The following is a 23552-nucleotide window of genomic DNA, read 5'->3' as shown; positions in this document are numbered from 1 at the left end:
TCATAACCAAACTTGCCAAAACGAAAGATAAAGAGAGAATTTTAAAAGCAGCTAGGATAAGCACAAAGCCATCTACAAAGAAGGGTCAATAAGACTAAACTCTGACTACTCAGCAGAAACCATGCAGGCAAGAAGGAAACGGGATGACATATATATAAAGCCTTGAAGGAAAAATGTTGCCACCCAAAAATTATATATCCAGCAAAACTGTCTCTAAAATATGAAGGTGAAATTAGGGCACTTCCAGATAAACAGAAGTTAAGGGAATTTATAAAAAACTAAGCCAAAATTATAAGAAATATTAAAGGGAGTCCTCCAGCTAGAGAACCAACAATATCAGATAACGACCCAAGACTAGAACACAGTACAGAACAACCAGATATCAGCCCAAATAGGGAAGTTTCAAAAAATAAGTCAAAGCTCAAATACTGAAAATAAGGAAACAGAAACCTCAATATGTAAAAGATGACAACATTAAGAGATAAAGGAAGAACAAAATAGTGTAGTCATAGAACTTTCACATGGAGAGGAAGTAAAGGCAATGTCAAGAAATAAAATATTGGTTTAAACTTAGAAAAATAGAGGTAAATTTTAAGGTAACCACAAAGGAAACTAACAAATCTACACATCAAAATAAGAAAGAAAAAAAAAAATTAAAGGTTCAGCAAATACAAAATAAAAAATACTGCAAAAGGGGAAAAGAAAATATATAAAGAAAAATGACTTAGCATAAAAAATTAAGTGGAACAAAGAAAATGTCAACACCACAAAAATGCATCAAAATGGCAGCACTAAACTCATACCTATCAATAATTACACTGAATGTAAATGGACAAAATATACAAATAAACACAGAGTGGCAGAATGGATAAAAAAACATGATCTGTCTATATGCTGCTATAAGGGACACAACCTTAGACTCAAAGACACAAACTAAAACTCAAAGGGTGGAAAAAATACACCAAGCAAACAACAATCAAAGAAGAGCAGGAATGGCAATATCAGTCTCTGACAAAATAGACTCTAAAGCAAAATCCACCACAAAGGATAACGAAGGACACTATATTAAAGGGGCAATACACAAGCAGGACATAATCATAATATGTGACAGTGCTCCAAAATACATAAAACAAACTCTAACAGCATTGAGGAAACCCTGGTGGCATAATGGTTAAGAGCTATGGCTGCTAACCAAGAAGTCAGCAGCTCGAATCCACCAAGCGCTACTTGGAAACTCTATGGTGCGGTTCTACTCTGTCCTATAGGGTTGCTATGAGTTGAAATTGATTTGACGGCAACAGGTTTGGTTTTTTCCCCCTTTGGTTTAGCAGCATTGAAAAGAGAAATAAACAGCTCCACATTAATAGTAGGAGACTTCAACACATCATTTTCAGTGAAGGACAGAACATCTAGACAGAAGCTCAATAAAGACACAGAAGATCTAAATGCCACAATGAACCAACTTGGTCTCATAGACATATACAGGACACTCCACCCAACAGCAGCCACATTCTTTTCCAATACACATGAAACGTTTTTCAGAAGAGACCACATATTCTGCCACAAAGCAAGTCTTAACAGAATCGAAAACATTGAAATATTACAAAGCATCTTTTCTGACTATAAATCCATAGAAGTAGAAATGAACAACAGAAAAATCAAGGAAAAAGTCAAATACACCGAAACTGAAACAACACCTTGCTCAAAAATTACTGAATTATAGAAGAAATCAAGGATAAATAAAGAAACTCATAGAATCAAATCAGAATGAAAATACATCTTATCAGAACCTTTGGGGCACAGCAAAAGCAGTGCTCAAAGGTCAATTTATATAAATAAATGCACACATCCAAAAGGAAGAAAGGGCCAAAATTAAAACATTAACCATATAACCAGAACAAATAGAAAGAAAGCAGGAAAAGAAGACCTTGGGCTCCAGAAAAAAGGAAATAATAAAGATTAGAGCAAAAATAAATGAAATAAAGAATAGAAAAACAACTGATGGAGTCAAAGAGACCAAAAGTTGGTTCTTTGAAAAGAGCAACAAAATCAATAAACCACTGGCCAAAATGACAAAAGAAAAACATGAGAGTAAGCAACAACTCGAACAAGAAATGAGATGGGCAATGTCACAACAGACCAAACTAAATTAAAAGGATCATAAGAGAAACTACGAAAAATTGTACTCCAACAAATTTGAAAACCTAGAGGAAAAGGTCAAATTTCTAGAAACAGACTACCTACCTAATCTAACACAAACCAAGGTAGAAAAACTAAATAAACTTATAACAACAGAAGAGGTTGAAAAGGTTTAAAAAAAAAAAAAAACTCTGAACAAGAAAAAGTCCTGGCCCTGATGGCTTCACTGGAGAATTCTACCAAATTTCAGAGAAGAGTTAACACCACCACTACTAAAGGTATTTCAGAGCACAGAAAAGAATGGAATTCTCCCGAGCTCATTATATGAAGCCAGAGAAACCCTGATACCACAGCCAGGTAAAAGCATCAAAAAAAAAAAAAAAAAAAAGAAAATCACAGACCGATATTCCTCATGAACATAGAAAAATCCTCAACAAAATTCTAGCCAATAGAATTAACAACATATCAAAAAATAATTCATCACGACCAAGTGCAATTCATATCAGGTATGCAGGAATGGTCCAACATTAGAAAAACAATCAATGTAATTCATCGCATAAATAAAACAAAAGAACCACATGATCTTAGCAATCATTGGAGAAAAAGCATGACAAAGTCCAATACCTATTCCTGACAAAAACTCTCAGCAAAATAGGGATAGAAGGGAAATTCAACAAAATAAAGGGCTTTTATGTGAAGCCAACAGCCAAAATTATCCTAAACGGAGAAAGTCTGGAGCATTCCCCTTGAGACCGGAAAACAGACAAGGATGCCCTTTATCACCAGACTTATTCAACATTGTACTGGAAGTCCTAGCCAGAGCAACAAGGCAAGAAAAAGAAATAAAGTGCATCCAAATTTGTAGGGAAGAAGTAAAAGTATCCCTATTTGCAGACGATATGATCTTATACACAGAAAACCCCAACCAATCCACAAGAAAACTAATGGAACTAATAGAAGATATCAGCAAAATATCAGGATATAAGACGAACATACAAAAATCAGTTGGATTCCTCTACACCAACAAAGAGAACTTCAAAGATGAAATCACCAAATCAGTACCATTTACAACAGTCCCCAAGAAGGTAAAATACTTAGGAATAAACCTAACCAGAGATGTAAAAGACCTATACAAAGAAAACTACAAGACACTACTGCAAGTAACCGAGAGACCTAGGTAAGTGGAAAAGCATACCATGTTCATGATTAGGAAGACTCAACATTGTGAAAATGTCAATTCTACCCAAAGTGATCTGCAGGTACAATGCAATCGGGATCCAAATTCTGACATCTTTTAACAAGATGGAGAAAAAAATCACCAACTTCACATGGAAAGGGAAAAGGCCCTGGATAAAAAAAGCATTACTGAAGAAGAACAAAGTGAGAGGACTCACACTACCTGATTTTAGGACCTATTATACTGCCATGGTAGTCAAAACAGTGTGGTACTGGTACAACAACAGATACATAGACCAGTGGAACAGAATTGAGAATCCAGAAGTAAATTCATCTACCTATGAGCAGCTGATTTTTGACAAAGGCCAAAGTCCATTTAATGGGGAAAAGACAGTCTCCTTAACAAACGGTGCTGACATAATTGGATATCCATCTGCAAAAAAAAAAAAAAGAAAGAAAGAAAGAAGACCGCATACTTCACACCATGTACAAAAACTAACTCAAAATGCATCAAAGACCTAAATATAAAATCTATAACGATAAAGATCATGGAAGAAAAAATAGGGACAATGCTAGGAGCCCTAATACATGGCATAAACAGAATACAAACTATAACTAACAATGCACAAACACCAGAAGAGAAACCGTATAACTGGGAGCTCCTAAAAATCAAGCACCTGTGCTCATCAAAAGACCTCACCAAAAGAGTAAAAACAGAACCTAGAGACTGGGAAAAAAAATTTGGCTATGATACATCCAATAAGGGTCTTATTTCTAAATCAACAACAAAAAGACAAATAATTCAATTAAAAAATGGGCAAAGGATATGAACAGACACTTCACCAAAGAAGACATTCAGGCTGTTAACAGACAGATACATGAGGAAATGCTCATGATCATTAGCCATTAGAGAAATGCAAATCAAAACTACAATGAGATACCATCTCACCCCAACAAGGCTGGCACTAATCCAAAAAAAACACAAAATAATAAATTTTGGAGAGGCTGTAGAGAGGCTGAAACACTTATCCACTGCTGGTGGAAATGTAAAATGGTACAACCACTCTGGAAATTGACTTGGCGCTTCCTTAAAAAAACTAGAAATAGAAGTTCTATATGACTCACCAACCCCACTCCTTGGAATATATCCTAGAGAAGTACGAGCCCTCACACGAATGGATATATGCACACCCATGTTCATTGCAGCACTGTTCACAATAGCAAAAAAATGGAAACAACCTAGGTGCCCACTAACAGATGAATGGATAAACAAATTATGGTACATACACACAATGGAATACTACGCAATGATAAAGAACAATGATGAATCTGCGGAACACCTCACAACATGGATGAATTTGGGAGGCATTATGCTGAGTGAAGTTAGTCACAAAAGGACAAGTATTATATGAAACCACTATTATATGAACTCAAGAAAAGGTTTAAACACGGAAGAAAATATTCTTTGATGGTTACAAGGGTGAGGAGGGAAGGAGAGGGGGACTCCCTAACTAGACAGTAGACAAGAGTCATCTTAGGTGAAGGTAAGAACAACACACAATACAAGGGAAGTCAACACAATTGGACTAAACAAAAGCTGAGAAGTTACCTGAATACAACCAAATACTTCGAGGGACAGAATAGCTGCTGCTGGGAGCTGGGGACCATGGTTTCAGTGGACATCTAGGTCAACTAGCATAACAAAGTTTATTAAGAAAATGTTCTGCATCCCACTTTGGTGAGTGGTGTCTGGGGTCTTAAAAGCTTGTGAGCAGCCATCTAAGATGCATCAATTTGTCCCAACCCACTCAGAGCAAAGGAGAAAGAAGAGCACCAAAAACACGAGGAAAATATGAGCCCAGGAGACAAAAGGGCCACATAAAACAGAGACTCCATCAGCCTGAGACCAGAGAAATTAGACATTGCCCAGCTACCATCAATGATTGCCCTGACAGGGAACCCAACAGAGAGTCCCTGGCTGAGCAGGAGAAAAGTGTGGAGCAGAACTCAAATTCACGTAAAAAGACCAGACTTAATGGTCTGACAGAGACTGGAGGGACCCCTGAAGTCATGGCCCCCAGACGCTCTATTAACCCAGAACTAAAGCCATTGCCAAAGCTCAGTCTTCAGACAAAGACTAAACTATAAAACATAAAATAATACTTGTGAAGAGTGTGCTTCTTAGTTCAAGCAGATACACGAGACTAAATGGGTGGCTCCAATCCAGAGGCAGGATGAGAAGTCAGAAAGGGACAGGAACTGGTTGAATGGACACAAGAAAGCCAGGGTGGAAAGCAGAAGTATGCTGTCACATTAATATGGATTGCAAGTAATGTCACATAATATGTATATTAATTTCTGTATGAGAAATTAATTTGAGCTGTAAACTTTCACCTAAAGCACTATAAAAATTAAATTAAAAAAAAAAAACAACTGGTAGTTGGATTAGAAATAAAGTAACCAAATAAAAATACAAGGTAAAAATCCAGAGAAAAGAGACAAAGTTACACAGGAAATGAAAAGTAGTAAACACTGAAATTTTATATAAGTAAACATATTAAATCCCTATATTGAGATGCTGGGGAAAGAAACACTGTGCATGTGAGGTTGGGGGAAAAAAGAATAAAGCTGAACTCACATTTCCCATGGTAAAAAGTCAATAGACAACAGAAAAAAAACAGAAAGAAGCAATACAGACATGCTATTGAGATACATGGAGGCAATTATAAAAAAGTCAGCTTAAAGAAGTAAAAATGGTTGACTCTGAATAGCAAGAATTGAGAAGTGGAAGGATTTCATATTTCGTGATAAAGATTGTAAAACTTGTTGACTTTGATATCTGTGCATATATAACAGAAAAATTCAAACTAGTTTCCAAAAGGAATAAAGGGTAATAGGATTTTTCAACGCTAATCAATTGTTTTCTGCAAATTGTGCTGTTCTGAGTGAGGACACAAATGTTCAAGGGTATAATAAACTGTCGAAGTGCTACAAGCCCATTTGGATTTTCCAGTAGAGACCCAGTCCAAACTTGGCACATTTCAAGGCATACCACCTTTAATGAATGAGGAATGTCTTTTTTTTTCTTAAATAATATTTTATATGTTTTAGGTGAAAGCTTACATAGCAAATTAAGTTCCCCTTTAACAATTTTTATACAAATTGTTTTATGCTATTGGTTTCAATTTTTACAATGTGTCAGCATTCTCATCATTTGCAATATTTTTGATACAGTTAGTTGTTTAAGGGAGCACATTATTCCCAGGAGATACTGCTTATGTTATAAGCCAATCTATTGTTTGGTTGAAAGATGACCTGCAAAAATAGCTGAATTGAAATTTCAAGTTCAAAGGGTGTCTTAGGCAATACTCTCGGGGGTTCCTCCAGTCTCTATCGGTTCAGTAGGTATGGTTTTCAGGAATTTGAGTTTTGATCTACATTTTTCTCCCATTCTATCCGGGACCTTTTATTATGTCCCTGGTCAGAATGGTCGGTAGTGGTAGCCAGGCACCATCTAGTTCTGATCTCAAGTTAGAAGAAGTTGTGGTTCATATGGACTATTAGTCCTGTAGACTACTTTCTTCTTTGAGCCTTTGATTTTCTTCATTATTTTTTGCCCCATATGAGTAGAGATCAATAGGTATATCTTAGACAGCCACTCACAAGCTTTTAAGACCCCAGACACTACTCACCAAACTAGGATATACAAGATTATCTTTGTGAACTACGTTATGCCAATTGAATAAGTTGTCCCTCGAGAGTATGGACCCAAGCCTTTTGACCCAGTAAACCAATCAAACAAGTCGTTTGGATAGGTCTAGGAAGGCTCCATAACTGTGCCCCCTAAGTGGTTTGTTATATATGTGAATACATATGCAGCACACACAAACATGTATGTACGTATACCTACAAACACACCTAAACATGTCCGTGCACTTACTCGCATATGCTGAAGGCAAGTCTTTTAAGAAATCGGCAATGAATGTGAGAGAGACAGAGTGGCAAACAGAAAGGAATGTAGTATAGAAGAACTTTTGTGTGTGTGTGTGTGTGTGTGCGCTTTAGGTAAAAGCTTACAGCTCAAGTTAATTTCTCATTCAAAAATATATACACATATTGTTTTGTGACATTAGTTGCAATCCCCACAATGTGACAGCACATCCCCCCTTTCTACCCCGGGTTCCCCGTGTCCATTCAACCAGTTCCTGTCCCTTCCTGACTTCTCATCCTGCTTTTGGACAGGAGCTACACATTTGGCCTCGTATATCTGATTGAACCAAGAGGAACACTTTTTACAAGTATTATTTTTTGTTTTATAGTCCTGTCTAATCTTTGTCTGAAGAGTGTGCTTGGGGAGTGATTTCAGCTCTGGACTAACAGTGTGTCTGGAGGTCATGGTTAAGGGGGGTTCTTACAGTCTCCGTCAGACCATTAAGTCTGATTTTTTTAAGTGAATTGAGTTCTGCACCACACTTTTCTCATGCTCTGTCCAAGACTCTCTGTTGTGCTTGTCAGGGCAGTCATCGGTGGTAGCTGGGCACCATCCAGTTTTTCTGGTGTCAGGTTGGTGGACTCTCTGGTTCATTTGGTCCTTTAGTCCTTAGGGCTAGTATTTTCCTTGTGTCTTTCGTTTTCTTCATTCTCCTTTGCTCTGAGTGGGATGGGACCAACTGATGTATCTTACTTGCAAGCTTTTAAGACCCCAGACACCACTCAAGAATGTGGGATGTAGAACATTTTCTTTATAAACTATGTTATGCCGATTGACCTATATGTCCCTCGAAACTATGGTCCCCAGGCCCAAGCCCCAGCTACTCTGGCCCTCAAAGTATTTGCATGTGTACAGGAAATTGCTTCGCTTTTGCTTTGGTCCAGTTGTGCTGACTTCCGCTGTAGTGTGTGTTGTCCTTCCTTTCAACAAAGTTGATCTTTGTCTACTATCTTAGTGATTTCCCCTCTTTCTCCCTCCCCACCCTTATAACCATTGAAAAATGTTTCTTTCTGCATTCAAACCTTTTCTTGGGTTCTTAAAAATAGTGGTATCATACAATATTTGTCCTTTTGTGACTGACTCATCCATGTTGTAAGATGTTTCACAGATTCAATCACTGTTCTTTGTTATTGCGTAATATTCTATTGTGTGTACGAACCATAATTTGTTTATCTATTTGTCTGTTTATAGGCATTCACGTTGTTTTCATCTTTTTGCTATTGTGAATAGTGCTGCAATGAACGTGGGTGTGCATATGTCTATTTGTGTGATGGCTCTTATTTCCCTTGGGTATATTCCTAGGAGTGGGATTGCTGGATAATACAGTATTTGTATTTCTGGCTTTTTAAGGAAGCACCATATCTTTTTCCAAAGCAGTTGTACCATTTTATATTCCCATCAGCAGTGCATATGAGGTCCAATCTCTCCATAACCACTCCAACATTTATTATTTTGTGTTTTTGGATTAATGCCAGACTTGTTGGGGTGAGATGGTATCTTATCGTAGTTTTTTAAAAAAAAATTTTACTGTGCTTTAAGTGAAAGTTTACAAATCAAGTCAGTCTCTCTCACAAAAACTTACAGACACCTTGCTTTATACTCCTAGCTGCTCTCCCCCTAATGAGACAGCACACTCCTCCCCACTCTGTATTTCCGTGTCCATTCAACCAACTTCAGTCTCCCTCTGCCCTCTCATCTCCCTCCAGACAGGAGCTGCCCACATAGTCTCATGTGTCTAGTTCATCCAAGAAGCTCACTTCTCACCAGTATCATTTTCTATCTTATACTCCAGTCCAATACCTGTCTGAAGAGTTGGATCTGGGAATGGTTCCTGTCTTGGGCTAAAAGAAGGTCTGGGGACCATGACCTCCAGGGTTCTTCTAGTCTTAGTCAGACCATTAAGTCTGTTGTTTTTTTTTTTACAAGAATTTGAGGTCTACATATCACTACTCTCCTGCTCCTTCAGGGATTCTCTGTTGTGTTCCCTGTCAGGGCAGTCATCAGTTGTAGCTGGGCACCATCTAGTTCTTCTGGTCTCAGGCTGATGTTGTCTCTGATTTATGTGGCCCTTTCTGTATCTTGGGCTCATAACAACCTTGTGTCTTTGGTGTTCTTCATTCTCCTTTGTTCCAGGTGAGTTGAGACCAATTGATGCTTCTTACATGGCCCCAGATGCCACTCTCCAAAGTAGGACAGAATGTTTCCTTAATAGATTTTATTATGACAATTAACATAGATGTCCCCTGAAACCATGGTCCCCACACCCCCGTCCCGGCTATGCTGGCCTTCGAAGCATTCAGTTTATTCAGGAAACTCCTTTGCTTTTTGTTTCGTACAGTTGTGCTGACCTCTCCTGTATCGTGTGTTGTCTTTCCCTTCACCTAAAATAGTTCTTGTCTACTATCTAATTAGTGGGTACCCCCTCCCTTCTTCCCTCCCCACTCTCGCAACCATCAAAGAATATTTTCTTCTCTGTTTAAACTGTTTCTTGAGTTCTTATAACAGTGGTCTCACCGTATTTGCCCTTTCACGACTAATTTCACTTAGCATAATGCCTTCCAGATTCCTCCATGTTATGAAATGTTTCACAGATTCATCACTGTTCTTTATTGATGCATAGTATTCCATTGTGTTAATATACCATAATTTATTTATCCATTCATCCACTGATGGGCACCTTGGTTGCTTCCACCCTTTTGCTATTGTAAACAGTATTGCAATGAACATGAGTGTGCATATGTCTGTTCTTGTAAAGGCACTCATCTCTCTAGGATATATTGCAAAGAGTGGGATTGCTGGATCATATGGTAGTTCTATTTCTAGCTTCTTAAGGAAGCACCAAATCAATTTCTAAACTGGTTATACCATTTTACATTCCCACCAGCAGTGTATAAGTGTTCCAATCTCTCCACAACCTTTCCAACATTTATTATTTTGTGTTTTTGGATTAATGCCAGCCTTGCTGGTGTGAGATGGAATCTCATTATAGTTTTGATTTGCATTTCTCTAATGGCTAATGATCATGAGCATTTCCTCATGTATATGTTAGCTACCTGAATGTTTTCTTTAGTAAAGTGTCTGTTCATATCCTTTGCCCATTTTTTAATTGGGTTATTTATCTTTTTGTTGTTGAGTTTTTGCAGTATCATGTAGATTTTACAGATCAGACGCTGATTGGAAATGTCATAGCTAAAAACATTTTCCCAGTCTGTAGGTAATCTTTTTCCTCTTTTGGCGAAGTCTTTGGATGAGCAGAGTTGAGTTTTAGGAGCTCTCAGATACCTAGTTTCTCTTCTGGTTTTTGTGCATTGTTAGTAATGTTTTGAGTACTGTTTATGCCATGTATTAGGACTCCTAAAGTTGTCCCTATTTTTTCTTCCATGATCTTTATTGCTTTAGATTTTCTATTTAGGTCTTTGATCCATTTCGAGTTAGTTTTTGTGCATGGTGTGAGGTATGGGTCTTGTTTCATTTTTTTGCAAATGGATATTCAGTTATGCCAGCACCATTTGTTAAAGAGACTATCTTTTTCCCGTTTAACAGACTTTGGGTTTTGTCAAATATCAGAGGCTCATATGTGGATGGATTTTTGTCTGAATTCTCAATTCTGTTCCGTTGGTCTGTGTAGCTGCTGTTGTATCAGTACCAAGCTGTTTTGACTGTACTGGCAGTATAATGGGTTCTAAAATTAGGTAGTGTGAGGACTCCCACTTTGTTCTTCTTTTTCGGTAATGCTTTACTTATCTGGGGCCTCTTTCCCTTCCATATGAAGTTGGTGATTTGTTTCTCCAACTCATTAAAAAAATGTCATTGGAATTTGGAACAGAATTGCATTGTATCTATAGATCGCTTTGGGTAGAATAGACATTTTTACAATGTTGAGTCTTCCTATCTATTACGAAGGTCTCTTTTGGTTTCTTGCAGTAGTGTCTTGTAGTTTTCTTTGTATAGGACTTTTATGTCTCTGGTATGATTTATTCCTAAGTATTTTATCTTCTTGGGGGCTACTGTAAATGGTATCGATTTGATGATTTCCTCTTCGATGTCGTTTTTGTTGGTGTCATGCAATCCAACTGATTTTTGTATGTTTATCTTGTATCCTGGTACTCTGCTGTACTTTTCTATTAGTTGCAGTAGTTTCCTTGAGGATTCCTTAGGGTTTTCTGTGTATAAGATCATGTCATCTGCAAACAAAGATACTTTTACTTCCTCCTTGCCAATATAAAAAATAGATGCCCTTTATTTCTTTATCTAGCCTAATCACTCTGACCTCCAGCACAATGTTGAATAAGAGTGGTGATAAAGGCATCCTTGCTGGTTCCTGATCTCAAGGGGAATACTTTCAGACTCTCTCCATTTAGGATGATGTTGGCTGTTGGCTTTGTATAAATGTCTTTATGATGTTGAGGAATTTTCCTTCTATTCCTATTTTGCTGAGAGTTTTTATCATGAATGGGTGTTGAACTTTGTCAAATGCCCTTTCTGCATCAATTGATAAAATCATGTGATTCTTGTCTTTTGTTTTATTTATATGATGGATTACATTAATTGTTTTTCTGATGTTGAACCATCCCTGCATACCTAGTAGGAATCCCACTTAAAAAAAATTTTGGTGAATTTTTTTTTTGATGTGTTATTGAATTCTAGTGGCAAGAATTTTGTTGAGGATTTTTGCCTCTAAGTTCATGGGGGATATAGGTCTGTAATTTTCTTCTTTGTGGTGTCTTTACCTGGCTTTGGTATCAGGGATATGGTAGCTTCATAGAATGAGTTTGGGAGTATTCCACCCTTTTCTATGCTCTGAAATACCTTTAGTAGTAGTGGTGTTAACTCTTCTCTGAAAGTTTGGTAGAGCTCTCCAGTGAAGCCATCTGGGCCAGGGTTTTTTTTTTTTGGTTGGGAATTTTTTAATTACCTTTTCAATCTCTTCTTTTATTATGGGTTTATTTAGTTGTTCTACCTCTGTTTGTGTTAGTTTAGGTAGGTAGTGTGTTTCTAGAAATTCATCCATTTCTTCTAGGTTTTCAAATTTGTTACAGTACAATTTTTTGTAGTAGTCTGATACGATTCTTTTAATTTCAGTTGAGCCTGTTGTGATATTGCCCATCTCATTTCTTATTCAGGTTATTTGCTTCCTCTCCTGTTTTTTTATTTTGTCAATTTGGCCAAGGATTTATCAATTTTGTTAATTTTTTCAAAGAACCAGCTTTTGGTCTTGTTGACTCAATTGTTTTTCTGTTCTCTGTTTCATTTAATACTGCTCTAATTTTTATTATTTCCTTTCTTCTGGTGCCTCAGGGTTTCTTTTGTTGCTCTCTTTCTGTTTGTCCAAGTTGTAGGGATAATTCTTTGATTTTGGCCCTTTCTCCTTTTTGTTCATGTGCATTTACTGATATAAATTGACCTCCGAGCACTGCTTTCACTGTGTCCCAAAGGTTCTGATAGGAAGTGTTTTCAATCTTATTGGATTCTATGAATTTCTTTACTCCATCCTTAATGTCTTCCATAACCTAGTCGTTTTTGAGCAGGTTTTTTTTTTTTTTTTTTTTTTTATTGTTTAGTTTCCAAGTGTTTGATTTCTTTTCTCTGCTTTTTCTGTTATTGATTTCTGTTTTTATGGCCTTATGGTCAGAGAAGATGATTTGTAATATTTCAATGTTTTGGATTCTGCTAAGGCTTGCTTTATATGTGTTTCATGTGGTCTAATTCTAGAGAATGTTCCATGTGTACTAGAAATGAAAGTATACTTGGCTGCCATTGGGTGGAGTGTTCTGTATATGTCTATAAGGTCGAGTTGGTTGATTGTGGCATTTAGATCTTCCGTGTCTTTATTGAGCTTCTTTCTGGATGTCCTTCACCAAAAGTGGTGTGTTGAAGTCTCCTATTATAATTATGGAGATGTCTCACTTTTCAATGCTGTTAGAGGTTTGTTTGTTTTTTTTTTTATGTATTTTTCAGCTCTGTCATTGGGTGCATAAATACTTAATATGGTTATATCCTCCTGGTATATTGTCACTTTAAGCATTATATAGTGTCCTTCCTTATCCTTTGTGGTGGATTTAACTTTAAAGTTTATTTTGTCAGAAATTAATAATGCCACGCCTGCTCTTTTTTGATTGGTGTTTGCTTGATATATTTTTTCCATCCTTTGAGTTATAGTTTGTTTGTGTCTTTAAGTCTAAGGTGTGTCTCTTGTAGGCAGCATATAGACTGATTGTGTTTTTTTACCCATTCTGCCACTCTGTGTCTCTTTATTGGTGCATTTAGTCCATTTACATTCAGTGAAATTATGGATAGGTATGAGTTCAGTGACGTCATTTTGATGTCTTTTTTTGTGTGCTGTTGACAGTTTCTTTTTCCCACTTAATTTTTTGTGCTGAGTAGTTTATCTTTATATATTGTCTCTTCGTCGTATTCATTGTTGTTGATTTTGTTTCAGCTGAGTCTTTATTTTTTTCTTGTATTTTATTTTGATGAGTAGGATTGTTAGTCTCCTTTGTGGTTACCTTAATATTTACTGATATTTCTCTAAGTTTAAAGCTAACTTTTATTTCTTTATATCGCCTTTTCTTCTTCTCCATATGAAAGATCTATGACTGCATTTCTTAAAAATATATATGTTTGAGATTATTTCTTAGTCCCTGTTTATTGTTTTAATGTTGTCTTCTTTTACACAATGACATTGCTTTTTCCCTGTTTTGAGTGTTTCTTTTTTTATCTTGATTTATTTCTGTGATTTCCTTATCTGTGTAGACATCTGGTTTCTCTGTCCTGTTTTCTAGTCTTGAGTTGATATCTGAAATTATTGATTTTCTAACCAGAGAACCCCATTTAGTATTTCTTGTAGTTTTCCTTTGGTTTTTACAAATTCCCTAAACTTTGGTTTATCTAGAAATATCCTAAATTAACCTTCATATTTTGAGAGACAGTTTTGCTGGATAGATGATTCTTGGCTGGCAATTTTTTTCCTTCAATGTTTTATATATGTCATCCCATTGTCTTCTTGCCTGCATGGTTTCTGCCGAGTAGTCCAAGCTTATTCGTATTGACTCTCCTTTGTAGGTGACTTTTTGTTTATCCCTAGCCACTCTTAAAATTCTCTGTTTATCTTTGGTTTTGGCAAGTTCGATTATTATATGTCTAGATGACTTTCTTTTGAGATCTACCTTATGTGGAGTTCGATGAGCACCTTGGATAGATATCTTCTCATTTTTCATGATATCAGGGAAGTTTTCTGCCTATAAATCTTCAACAATTCTCTCTGAATTTTCTATTATCCTTCCCTGTTCTGGTACTCCTCCTATCACTCGTAGGTTATTTCTCTTGATAGAGTCCCACATGATTCTTAGGGTTTTTCATTTTTTTCAATTCTTGGAGTTTTCTTTGACTATATTGATGCCAATAGATTGATATCTTCAATCTCACTAATTCTTCCTTCCAATTCCTCAATTCTGCTCCTCTGACTTTCTATTTAGTTGTCTAATTCTGTAATTTTATTGTTGATCTTCTGAATTTCTGATTGCTGTCTCTGTATGGATCCTTGCAGCTTTTTAGATTTTTCAGTATATTCTTGAATAACCTTTTTAATTTCTTCAGCTGCTTTATCTGTGCGTTCCTTGGCTTACTCTGCATTTTGTCTGATCTCCTTCCTGATGTTTTAAAGAGTTCTGTATATTAATCTTTTGTATTCTGCATCTGGTGATTCCAGGAAGCACCTTCATCCAGAAGATCCCCTGATTCTTTCTTTTGAGAGCTTGTTGAAGCGATCATGGTCTGCTTCTTTATATGATTTGATATTGACTGTTGTCTCCAAGTCATCTTTTAGTTATTGTATTAGTTTATTTTATGTTTGCTTACTGTATCCTAGCTTCTTGCTTTGTTTTGTTTTAACATGCCCAAATAGGCTGCTTGAGTGAGCTAGCTTGATTATTTTCACCTTTGAAGCTCTAATGTCCTGTCACCAGATGGTTAGAGCTGTTGCCAAGTATATGAGCCTAGGAGTCCATTCATTTTCTTGTATGGATTCAGCTCAGGTATCCAGGTAGTTGGTTAACAAGTGTGTGCTACAGGCTCTGCTCTACAGTCTTAGAGGGGTGGGGTGATTTGTGTACGTACAGGCATCTGGTTGCAGCAAGGGGTCACACGCTGAATAAGGCAGGGGCTGAAAACTGTCCTCTGAGTGTCTGTAAGGAAAGCATGTCCCTGTTCCCTGCAGTGCAGACATGGATGGGTTCTTCAGCCAGACCATGGGCACCCAATGCTTTTTGTTGTAAGGCCTGGGAGGTAGCACTTCTCCTCAGACCCCTGTCGTGGGTGGCTAGGTGACATGGGTGGAGCCCCCAGTCCTTAGGCCCCTGATGTTGGATGGTGTTTAATAGGCAAAGCGGTGTTAAAAATCAAACACCCACCTCTCTACTGCACAGCTGAAACAGTTGCAGCCTGCCAAGAGCCTATTTTCCTGAAATGGGCCCACACAGTTCCATGCAGGGGTGAAAGGTATTCAAAGTCCATGGACCATTTGTGCCTGGACAGGAGACACTTCTGTCCTGAGCTCCCCAGCTTAGTTGATCTGGCAGATTATCTTTCCCCCAATTGTGAATTTATTCCTTCTCCAAGGCTGGGAGAATGGTTCAGAGCATGCAGCAGAACCTATCTCAGGTCCAGGGAAATCGACAGCCACTGAAGCTGGCTTGGGAGCTGGGGCATGGTAAAATAAACGCACGTACTTAGCTTTTGCGTAGAGAGCAGTTCTTCTCTGGTACCAGAGGTGTGAGTAGTCTGTGAGGCTCGTTGTCTCTCCCTGAGGAAACCGCTTCCGGAATGCTACCACCAGCCCAACCATGGTGACTCCGGGCAGTGGGGCCTGAAGGTTTCCGGCAATTCAATTCCAGCAGCTCCTTGCTGCTTCCGAACCGTCTCTCCCTCCCCCTGCCTCTCAGTCTGTTATCTAACTTTGCCTTTGATGTTCAGGGCTCCTACCTTGTCATATATTTAATTGTTTCACATGTTTTTTTTTTTGTCTTTGTTGCAAGCGGGATCACTGGAAGCGTGTGACTACTCTGCCGTCTTGGCCCTGCCTCCCCCTTATTGTAGTTTTGATTTGCATTTCTCTAATGGCTACTGATTGTGAGCACTTCCTCACGTATCTGTTAGCTGCTTGAATGTCTTCTTTGGTGAAGTGTTTGTTCATATCCTTTGCCCATCTTTTAACTGGATTATTTGACTTTTTGTTATCAAACTCTTGAAGTGTTTTTAGACCCTTATCGGATATGTCATAGCCAAAAATTTTTTCCCAGTCTGTAGGTTCTCTTTTTACTCTTTTGGTGAAGTCTTTTGATGAGCATAAGTGTTTGATTTCTAGGAGCTCCCAGTTATCTAGTTTCTCTTCTGGTGTTTGTTCATTGTGAGTTATGGTTTGTAAACTATTTATGCCATGTATTAGGGCCCCTAACATCGTCACTATTTTTTCTTCCATTATCTTTATCGTTATGGGTTTTATATTTAGGCCTTTGATCCATTTTGAGTTAGTTTTTCTGTATGGTGTGAGGTATGGGTCCTGTTTCATTTTTTTTCAGATGGACATCCAGTTTGGCCAACGCCATTTGTTTTAAAAAAAAAACTGTCTTTTTCCCATTTAATGGACTTTCCCTTTGTCAAAGATCAGGTGACCACAGATGGATGGATTTACGTATGGGTTCTCGATTCTGTTCCATTGGCCAATGTGTCTGTCGTTGTACCAGTACCAGGCTGTTTTGACTACGTGGCAGTAAAATAGGTCCTAAAATCAGGTAGTGTGAGGCTTCCCATTTTGTTCTTTTCCTTCAGTAATGCTTTACTTATCCAGGACTCTTTCCTTTCTATATGAAGTTGGTGATTTTTTTCTCTATCTTGTTAAAAAATGTTGTTGGGATTTGGATCAGGATTGTATTGTATCTGTAGATCGCTTTGGGAAGAATTGACATTTTCACAAAATGCTGAGTCTTCCTAATCATGAGAATAGTATGCTTTTCCACTTATGTACGTCTCTTTTGATTTCTTGCAGTAGTGTTCTGTATTTTTCTTTGTATAAGTCTTTTATGTCTCTAGTTAGGTTTATTCCTAAGTATTTTTTCTTGGGGGCTATTGTAAATGATATTGATTTCATCATTTCCTTTTCAACACTCTATTGATGTAGAGGAATCCAATTGATTTTTGTATGTTTATCTTGTATTCTGATGCTATGATAATATCTTCTATTAGTTTCATTAGTTTTCTTGTGGATTCTTTGGGTTTTTCTGTGTATAAGATCATATCATCTGTGAATAGTGATACTTTTACTTCTTCCTTACCAATTTGGGCACCCTTTGTTTCTTTTTCTTGCCTTAATGCTCTGGTTAGGACATCTAGCACAATGTTGAATAAGAGTGGTGATAAAGGGCATTCTTGTCTGGTTCCCCTTCTCAAGGAGAATGCTTTCAGTCTCTCTCCATTTAGAATGATGTTGGCTGTTGGCTTTCTATAAATGTCCTTCATTATGTTGAGGAATTTCCCTTCTATTCCTATTTTTAATCAGGAATGGGCATTGGACTTTGTCAAATACCTTTTCTGCATTAATTGACAAGATCATGTGGTTCTTATCTTTTGTTTTATTTATGTGATGGATTATGTTGATTGATTTTCTAATGTTGAACCATCCCTGCACATATTTGGTCATGATGAATTATTTTTTGATATGCTGTTGAATTCTATTGGCTAGAACTTTATTAAGGAATTTTGCATCTATGTTCATAAGGGATATTGCTCTGTAGTTTTCTTTTCTTCTTTTTTTGAGAAATGTCTTTAAGCTAAAAAATGTGACCAGCGTCTTGAGTATGCTAAATGTTCTTCCATAAAGGGTTAGCAGTATATACCTTTCAATAATTTGTCTTGCTTTACATAAAATTACCAAACTTCGGGATTGATTTTTTTTCTTTAAATTTCTGTTGTGAGTTGGACCACCTTAAAGGTCATTTAAACATTTAGATAACCACTGTGGGTTAGCTGAGTTTTCCGGGTAATAAGTAAGAATGAATTACAGAATCATAGACCCTTGGAACTGGAAAATATTTTAGAGGTTATGTAGTCTTGTGGCCTTATCACAGGATAAGGAAAATCTTCAAAAGCTAGTTCCCTGAGATAGACTTCAAAAGTTCTCACCCAGTGCCAGAATCAAAAATCAGGAAATATGGAGGTGCAGTTACCACCAGGTTACACCTCCAAATACTAGAGTAGCTTTCTCACTGAACCACTACATAGGACATAGGTTATTGTGGAAGACCTGAGCCTACCAATTTCTCCCTTATCATACTTTTCCTAAAGCTCCGCTGAGAGTATGAGCACCATGAGAGTTTTTAACTTGATGGGCAGTAGTACTGAAAATCTTATGCACCCATTCTAATTATTCCTTAGGTCTTAATTCTTTTTCCTTTGGATATAAGTTCATTCTTGGAAAATGCAAAGTTTTCTATATAGATTTGAGCTGGTTTTGGGGAGAAGACAAACTCCCAGAAGTAATGTTAAGGGACTCCTTTCAAGTATATCTAAATTCCAAACAGATTATTAGTGTGAGGTTTGGAAGGATGGAGGAGAATGAAGGACTTCAGGGTAAAGCTTTCACATACTTCAAGGATTCTTGCCAATGAAGTCTGAACTCAGGCGCCCTGGCTTTGTGGTGAAATGCCCAGTCTTCCTAACCCTTCACCCCCGCCCCCCATTTCTTGACCCACAGATGTTCTTACTTGCTCCAAGATCTTCATAAACAATGCTTCCAATTGCCTTTGCTTTCTTGAGGAGCTCATCCTGGAAGCCTCCCGTGAAATAGGAAACTGTAAAAAGAATTGAGAATACTGAATGTGGGACTATAGTAAAGGGAATTACTAGCTGTGTGACTTTGGAGAAGCCACTTCATTGCTCTGTGCCTTAAAGTCCTCACATGTTAGATAATCTATGACATCCCTTCCAGCTCTGACACTCTATGTCATTGAATCTATTATGAACAGGAAAGAACAGGTCACACTGTATTTGCAATGGCTGTCGGCTATGGGAACAAAGTGACGGTGTGCCTCAGACTAGTTATGATGGAAAAGCAAGAAAATGAATCAGTAGGTAGCCAGTTAGATTTTCTTGAGTATGGTATTTTTAGATTACTTCAATATTTGTCAAGAACATGAATGTACATTCAAAGAGGACTAGAGAGCCATTTCTTCGACACTTGGATGTTCCAGATGAGAAAAGAAAAGAATTAAGTAGAGGGTCAGCAAAAAAGAGGAAGACCCTCAATGAGATGGATTGACACAGGGGCTGTAACAATGGGCTTAAACACAGCAATGATTGTGAAGATGGTGTAGGACTGGGCAGTGTTTCGTTCTGTTGTACGTAGGGTCACTATGAGTCAGAACCGACTTGATGACACCTAACAACAACAACAATAAAGCCAAAGAGATGCTAAGTCATAAAGCCTCAGGCAGGAGTTGCTGCTCCTACCCCACCGCTATCTCTTGCAGAATTCTAATACTAGCTAGTTACCTGGACATGGAAAATGTCATTGAGAAGACAGTGGAACTTTTCATCCAACAGTGTGCTGACTTTATTTTGAAGGTTGGACTGCCGTTCTTTATAATGTTTACAAGTATCCAGACCTAGTACATTGGCCATGAGTATCTGGATGGTATAAAAATTTTGATGGTAGCTGATCTTAGTCAAAGCAATAGCAATAGTCCTGTTTATAAGAAAGTCACAAATCAGAAGAGAGTTTTTAAATATATATATATTTTTAGAAAATAATAAATGTTGAACGAATTCTTTGACTCTTCATAATTCTGTTGTCATGACTGAGATTGCCCAAACTATCTGGAAGCTGGTCTTTATTCCTGCTTCTGATACATTTCTCATTTTACTAAATTCCTAAACCACTTAAACCTAGCTATCCCCTGTTCTATAGCCCTACCACCCCTACCCTGGCTCAGGCCCTCATATTCTCACCTGTACTACTGCAAAATAGCATGCTACCAACCCTGCCTAAGTGTGAAGGATCTAGCTAAATACATATTCTTCTCCTGTAGCTCTCCTACTTAAAATTTTCAGTGGCTCCTACTACCCGAAGGCACAAGTCCAGACTCCTTTATGTGACATACAGGATTCTCCAAGGTCTCATTCTGCCATTTCTTGTCACTCTCTGGCTAACAGTTTACCCTCCAACAACAAACTGGTGAGAGTTCTCTGCACACGCAGAGCTATCTCCTCTACATGTCTTTGCTCATTCTGTCTCCTTGGCCTGGAATGCCATTACTCCTTACAGTCCCTTCCTAATCCCTCATCTCCTGTTCCTCTTTAAACCTCAGGAGTAGCCTCCTGGAAGCCTTCCCCATTAGGATGGGTTACATATCTCTCCTCTGGGCTTCCATAACACCCTATTGCATGTGTCTATTGTTGCCCTCACCACGTTCTATTTTTATTGTTCTCTCTCTCTTCTCTTCTGCTGTGAGAACTCATTGAGGGCAAGGATGAGATATTATTCATTTTGGGGACTTTTGTACTTAACAGTTCCTGGAATGTAACTGGTGCTCAATAAGCAAAAAAATCGATGAATTAACTAATCTCTTCTGGTTGTTGTGAATTATCCCCTTAGCAATGTTCAAGATATTTTAGAGCTGGCTTTTCTTAGGCCTAACATTAAAAAAAGAGTAGAAATACACCTAAAAATAATATGAGGTTAGTAATGAGCATTTTCCCCTTATTGCCTTTAGGTTAGATGGTGAAAGACTGTGTGCAACCATCATCATTGTTTTGGTCATCACAGTGGTTAACAGCTTGGCTGCTAAAAAGGTCAGAAGGTCAAATCCATCAACCACTCCTTGGAAACCCTACAGGGAAGTTCTATTCTGTCCTACAGGGTCTCTATAGTTGGAATCAACTTGATGTCAATGGCAAATTGGCACTGTTATTGAATACCATAGTATCAACCTCCATGAGGATGTTAGATCGATTATCCCAAAGGACAGCCCTCGTGACATTCATTGTATGAAAACAGATAAACAACACAACTAACGTACATTAGGAATCCCTGGATGGTGCAAACCGTTAACACATTTGGCTGCTAAGGCAAAGGTTGGAAGTTTGAGTCTACCCAAAGGTGCCCTGGAAGGAAGGCCTGGTGATCAGTCATTGAAAATCCTATGGAGCACAGTTCTATTCTGACACACATGGGGTCATCATGAATTGGAGTCAACTCAGTGGCAGCTGATTTTTGGTTTAAGATACATTAGTTCAGGGCATAAGGCCTACCTTCCAGAGTAAGATCCAGAGGCCTATTCTTCTCTACCCCCACTCTCAGGGATAAATGGTTTAAACCACTGATTCCATGTGTTGCTTGCTGGGTAAGTGTTTGCTCTGCAGACCCAATTTAGCCTTGGTCTCAACATCAATGCCAGCTATTCTCGACCTGTCTGCACATTGGGATCACTTAGGAAGCTTTAAAATACTGAAGCCTTACCTGCCATTAATCACGGCCTCCAGGGTGAACCTGGTTTCTCTTGTTTTCAGTTCAATAGGTTTATCATAATTTATTTGGCACAATGGCCATGGTACCCACTAATTGATAGAATTATGAATAGTTTACATAAGGCAAGTTATATAAATGAGAGGAATGTCAAAGTAAATGAAACTCTTTTAAGGACTTCAGGATTCTCTGGGCTCACAAGAGATGCTAATTTCAAGACACTCACCTGTGGTTCTCACCTTGGGCCAGGTAATCTATTTCCATAAGTATCTGGCTTTTTCCATATCCTGGTAATCCTTCATACATTAGAACTCGGCTACAGTTAGACATCAAATATTCCTTCATAGTACACATGAAGTATTTGATCTCCTTATCACGTCCTGTTATTTTTATTTTTTTAAAAGGGAGCAAAACCAATCAATATAAAATAGTCAAGAAATATTAAAAAAGCACATAGTGACACCCTTTAAAGAATACTCTTGGGATTTCCATTGCATTGATTGTGGACTTTCTCAAGAAGACCTGAGCACTTTAAATTTTTTAAAATCTTTCTCTAGAACTTTACAGTCAACAATGTGGTCTCACAGTTTTATTTGATTCCCACAAGCTGTGAGGGAAAATATAACTCATTATAATGTTCATGTAATTATAATGTAGAAAACTGAGATTCGTTTAGATTGCACAAAAATTAAATCAGGGCTATCTGACCCTACAGCTTATTTTCTTTTCCTTTTTTCTTGTAACATACTAGAAGTAATCTAGATGATTTTATTATATAATATATAATAAAATTTCTTAAAATTAAGTATCTATATTGAACAATTATGCATAAAATATTTGTATTTCAGATTCTGTGATGAAGAAAACTTGCTTTCTGTAAACGAGAAACCACTTCTACCTCAAGACTGCTAGAAGAATCTCAGTGATAAGAAGAAAATTTAATTGCCTCAAAACCATGTATAGATTGTTTTTATCATAAGAACCCCCTAAGTTCTTAGTAAAAATAAGTTGTGTTTTTTTTTCTGATTATAAATGTGACACACTCTCACAGTAGAAAATATGAAAAATTTAGAAAAGGAAAAAAAAATCACCTAAACCTTATCACTGTCATTTTTCTTAAGTGATTTTAAATGTCTGTAATAGGATGCCCTGTTGAAATCTGACACTGAACTCCACCCTCCTGGAAACCCGGGTGGACAGGAAAGGAGCTGGAAAAACTATAATTTCAAAACAGTGAGCAATTTCTGTCAGAAGAATTGGAGACTCATTTGGGGAAGACTGTTCATTATCTTCTGGATAGATCACTGAGGGGGGACCACTCTGTATGTAATACATTGATTGAGCAAATACATGCCCAGGTATTGTCTGATGTCTTTGCTGAAAACCAGGACCATTAATCCAAGGATAGATGTTTAGGCCTTGACTTCAAGAGGACACTGTATTATAGTTTATTGTTGTCTACGTTGTTAATAAAAAAAAAAAAAAAAAAAACTCAAACCAAACTGGTTGCCGTCGAGTTGATTCTGACTCTTAGCAGCACTATAGGACCGAAGAGAACTGCCCTACTCCAAGGAGCAGCTGGTGGATTCAAACTGCTGAACTTTTTGGTTAGCAGCTGAGCTCTTAACCACTGCGCCATTAGGGCTCCATGTTGTTAATTAGCATATATAAATTTGTATTTACACGCATTCTCACAAAAGAAGGACATTTCCCATACCGCTAATCTGTGTC

The 23552-nt window shown here is 37.6% G+C and overlaps 1 protein-coding gene across 1 annotated transcript in view; it reads right to left on the bottom strand.

Annotated features, from left to right (window-relative positions):
- Nucleotides 1-23552, bottom strand: part of ADCY10 (adenylate cyclase 10) — a 195387-nt gene that overhangs the window by 105071 nt on the left and 66764 nt on the right. Inside the window, exons 13-15 of the mRNA XM_003414895.4 lie at nucleotides 22048-22201; nucleotides 19850-20042; nucleotides 19063-19149 (exon numbers count right to left, since the gene is read on the bottom strand). Of these exons, the coding sequence (XP_003414943.1) occupies nucleotides 19063-19149; nucleotides 19850-20042; nucleotides 22048-22201 (434 nt within the window). The remainder of the gene's footprint in view (nucleotides 1-19062; nucleotides 19150-19849; nucleotides 20043-22047; nucleotides 22202-23552) is intronic.

Source organism: Loxodonta africana, chromosome 3 (assembly GCF_030014295.1).
Source record: "Loxodonta africana isolate mLoxAfr1 chromosome 3, mLoxAfr1.hap2, whole genome shotgun sequence".
NCBI lineage: Eukaryota > Metazoa > Chordata > Mammalia > Proboscidea > Elephantidae > Loxodonta > Loxodonta africana.
Note: the sequence above shows the minus strand (reverse complement) of the source record. Positions and strands in the feature narration are given on the sequence as shown.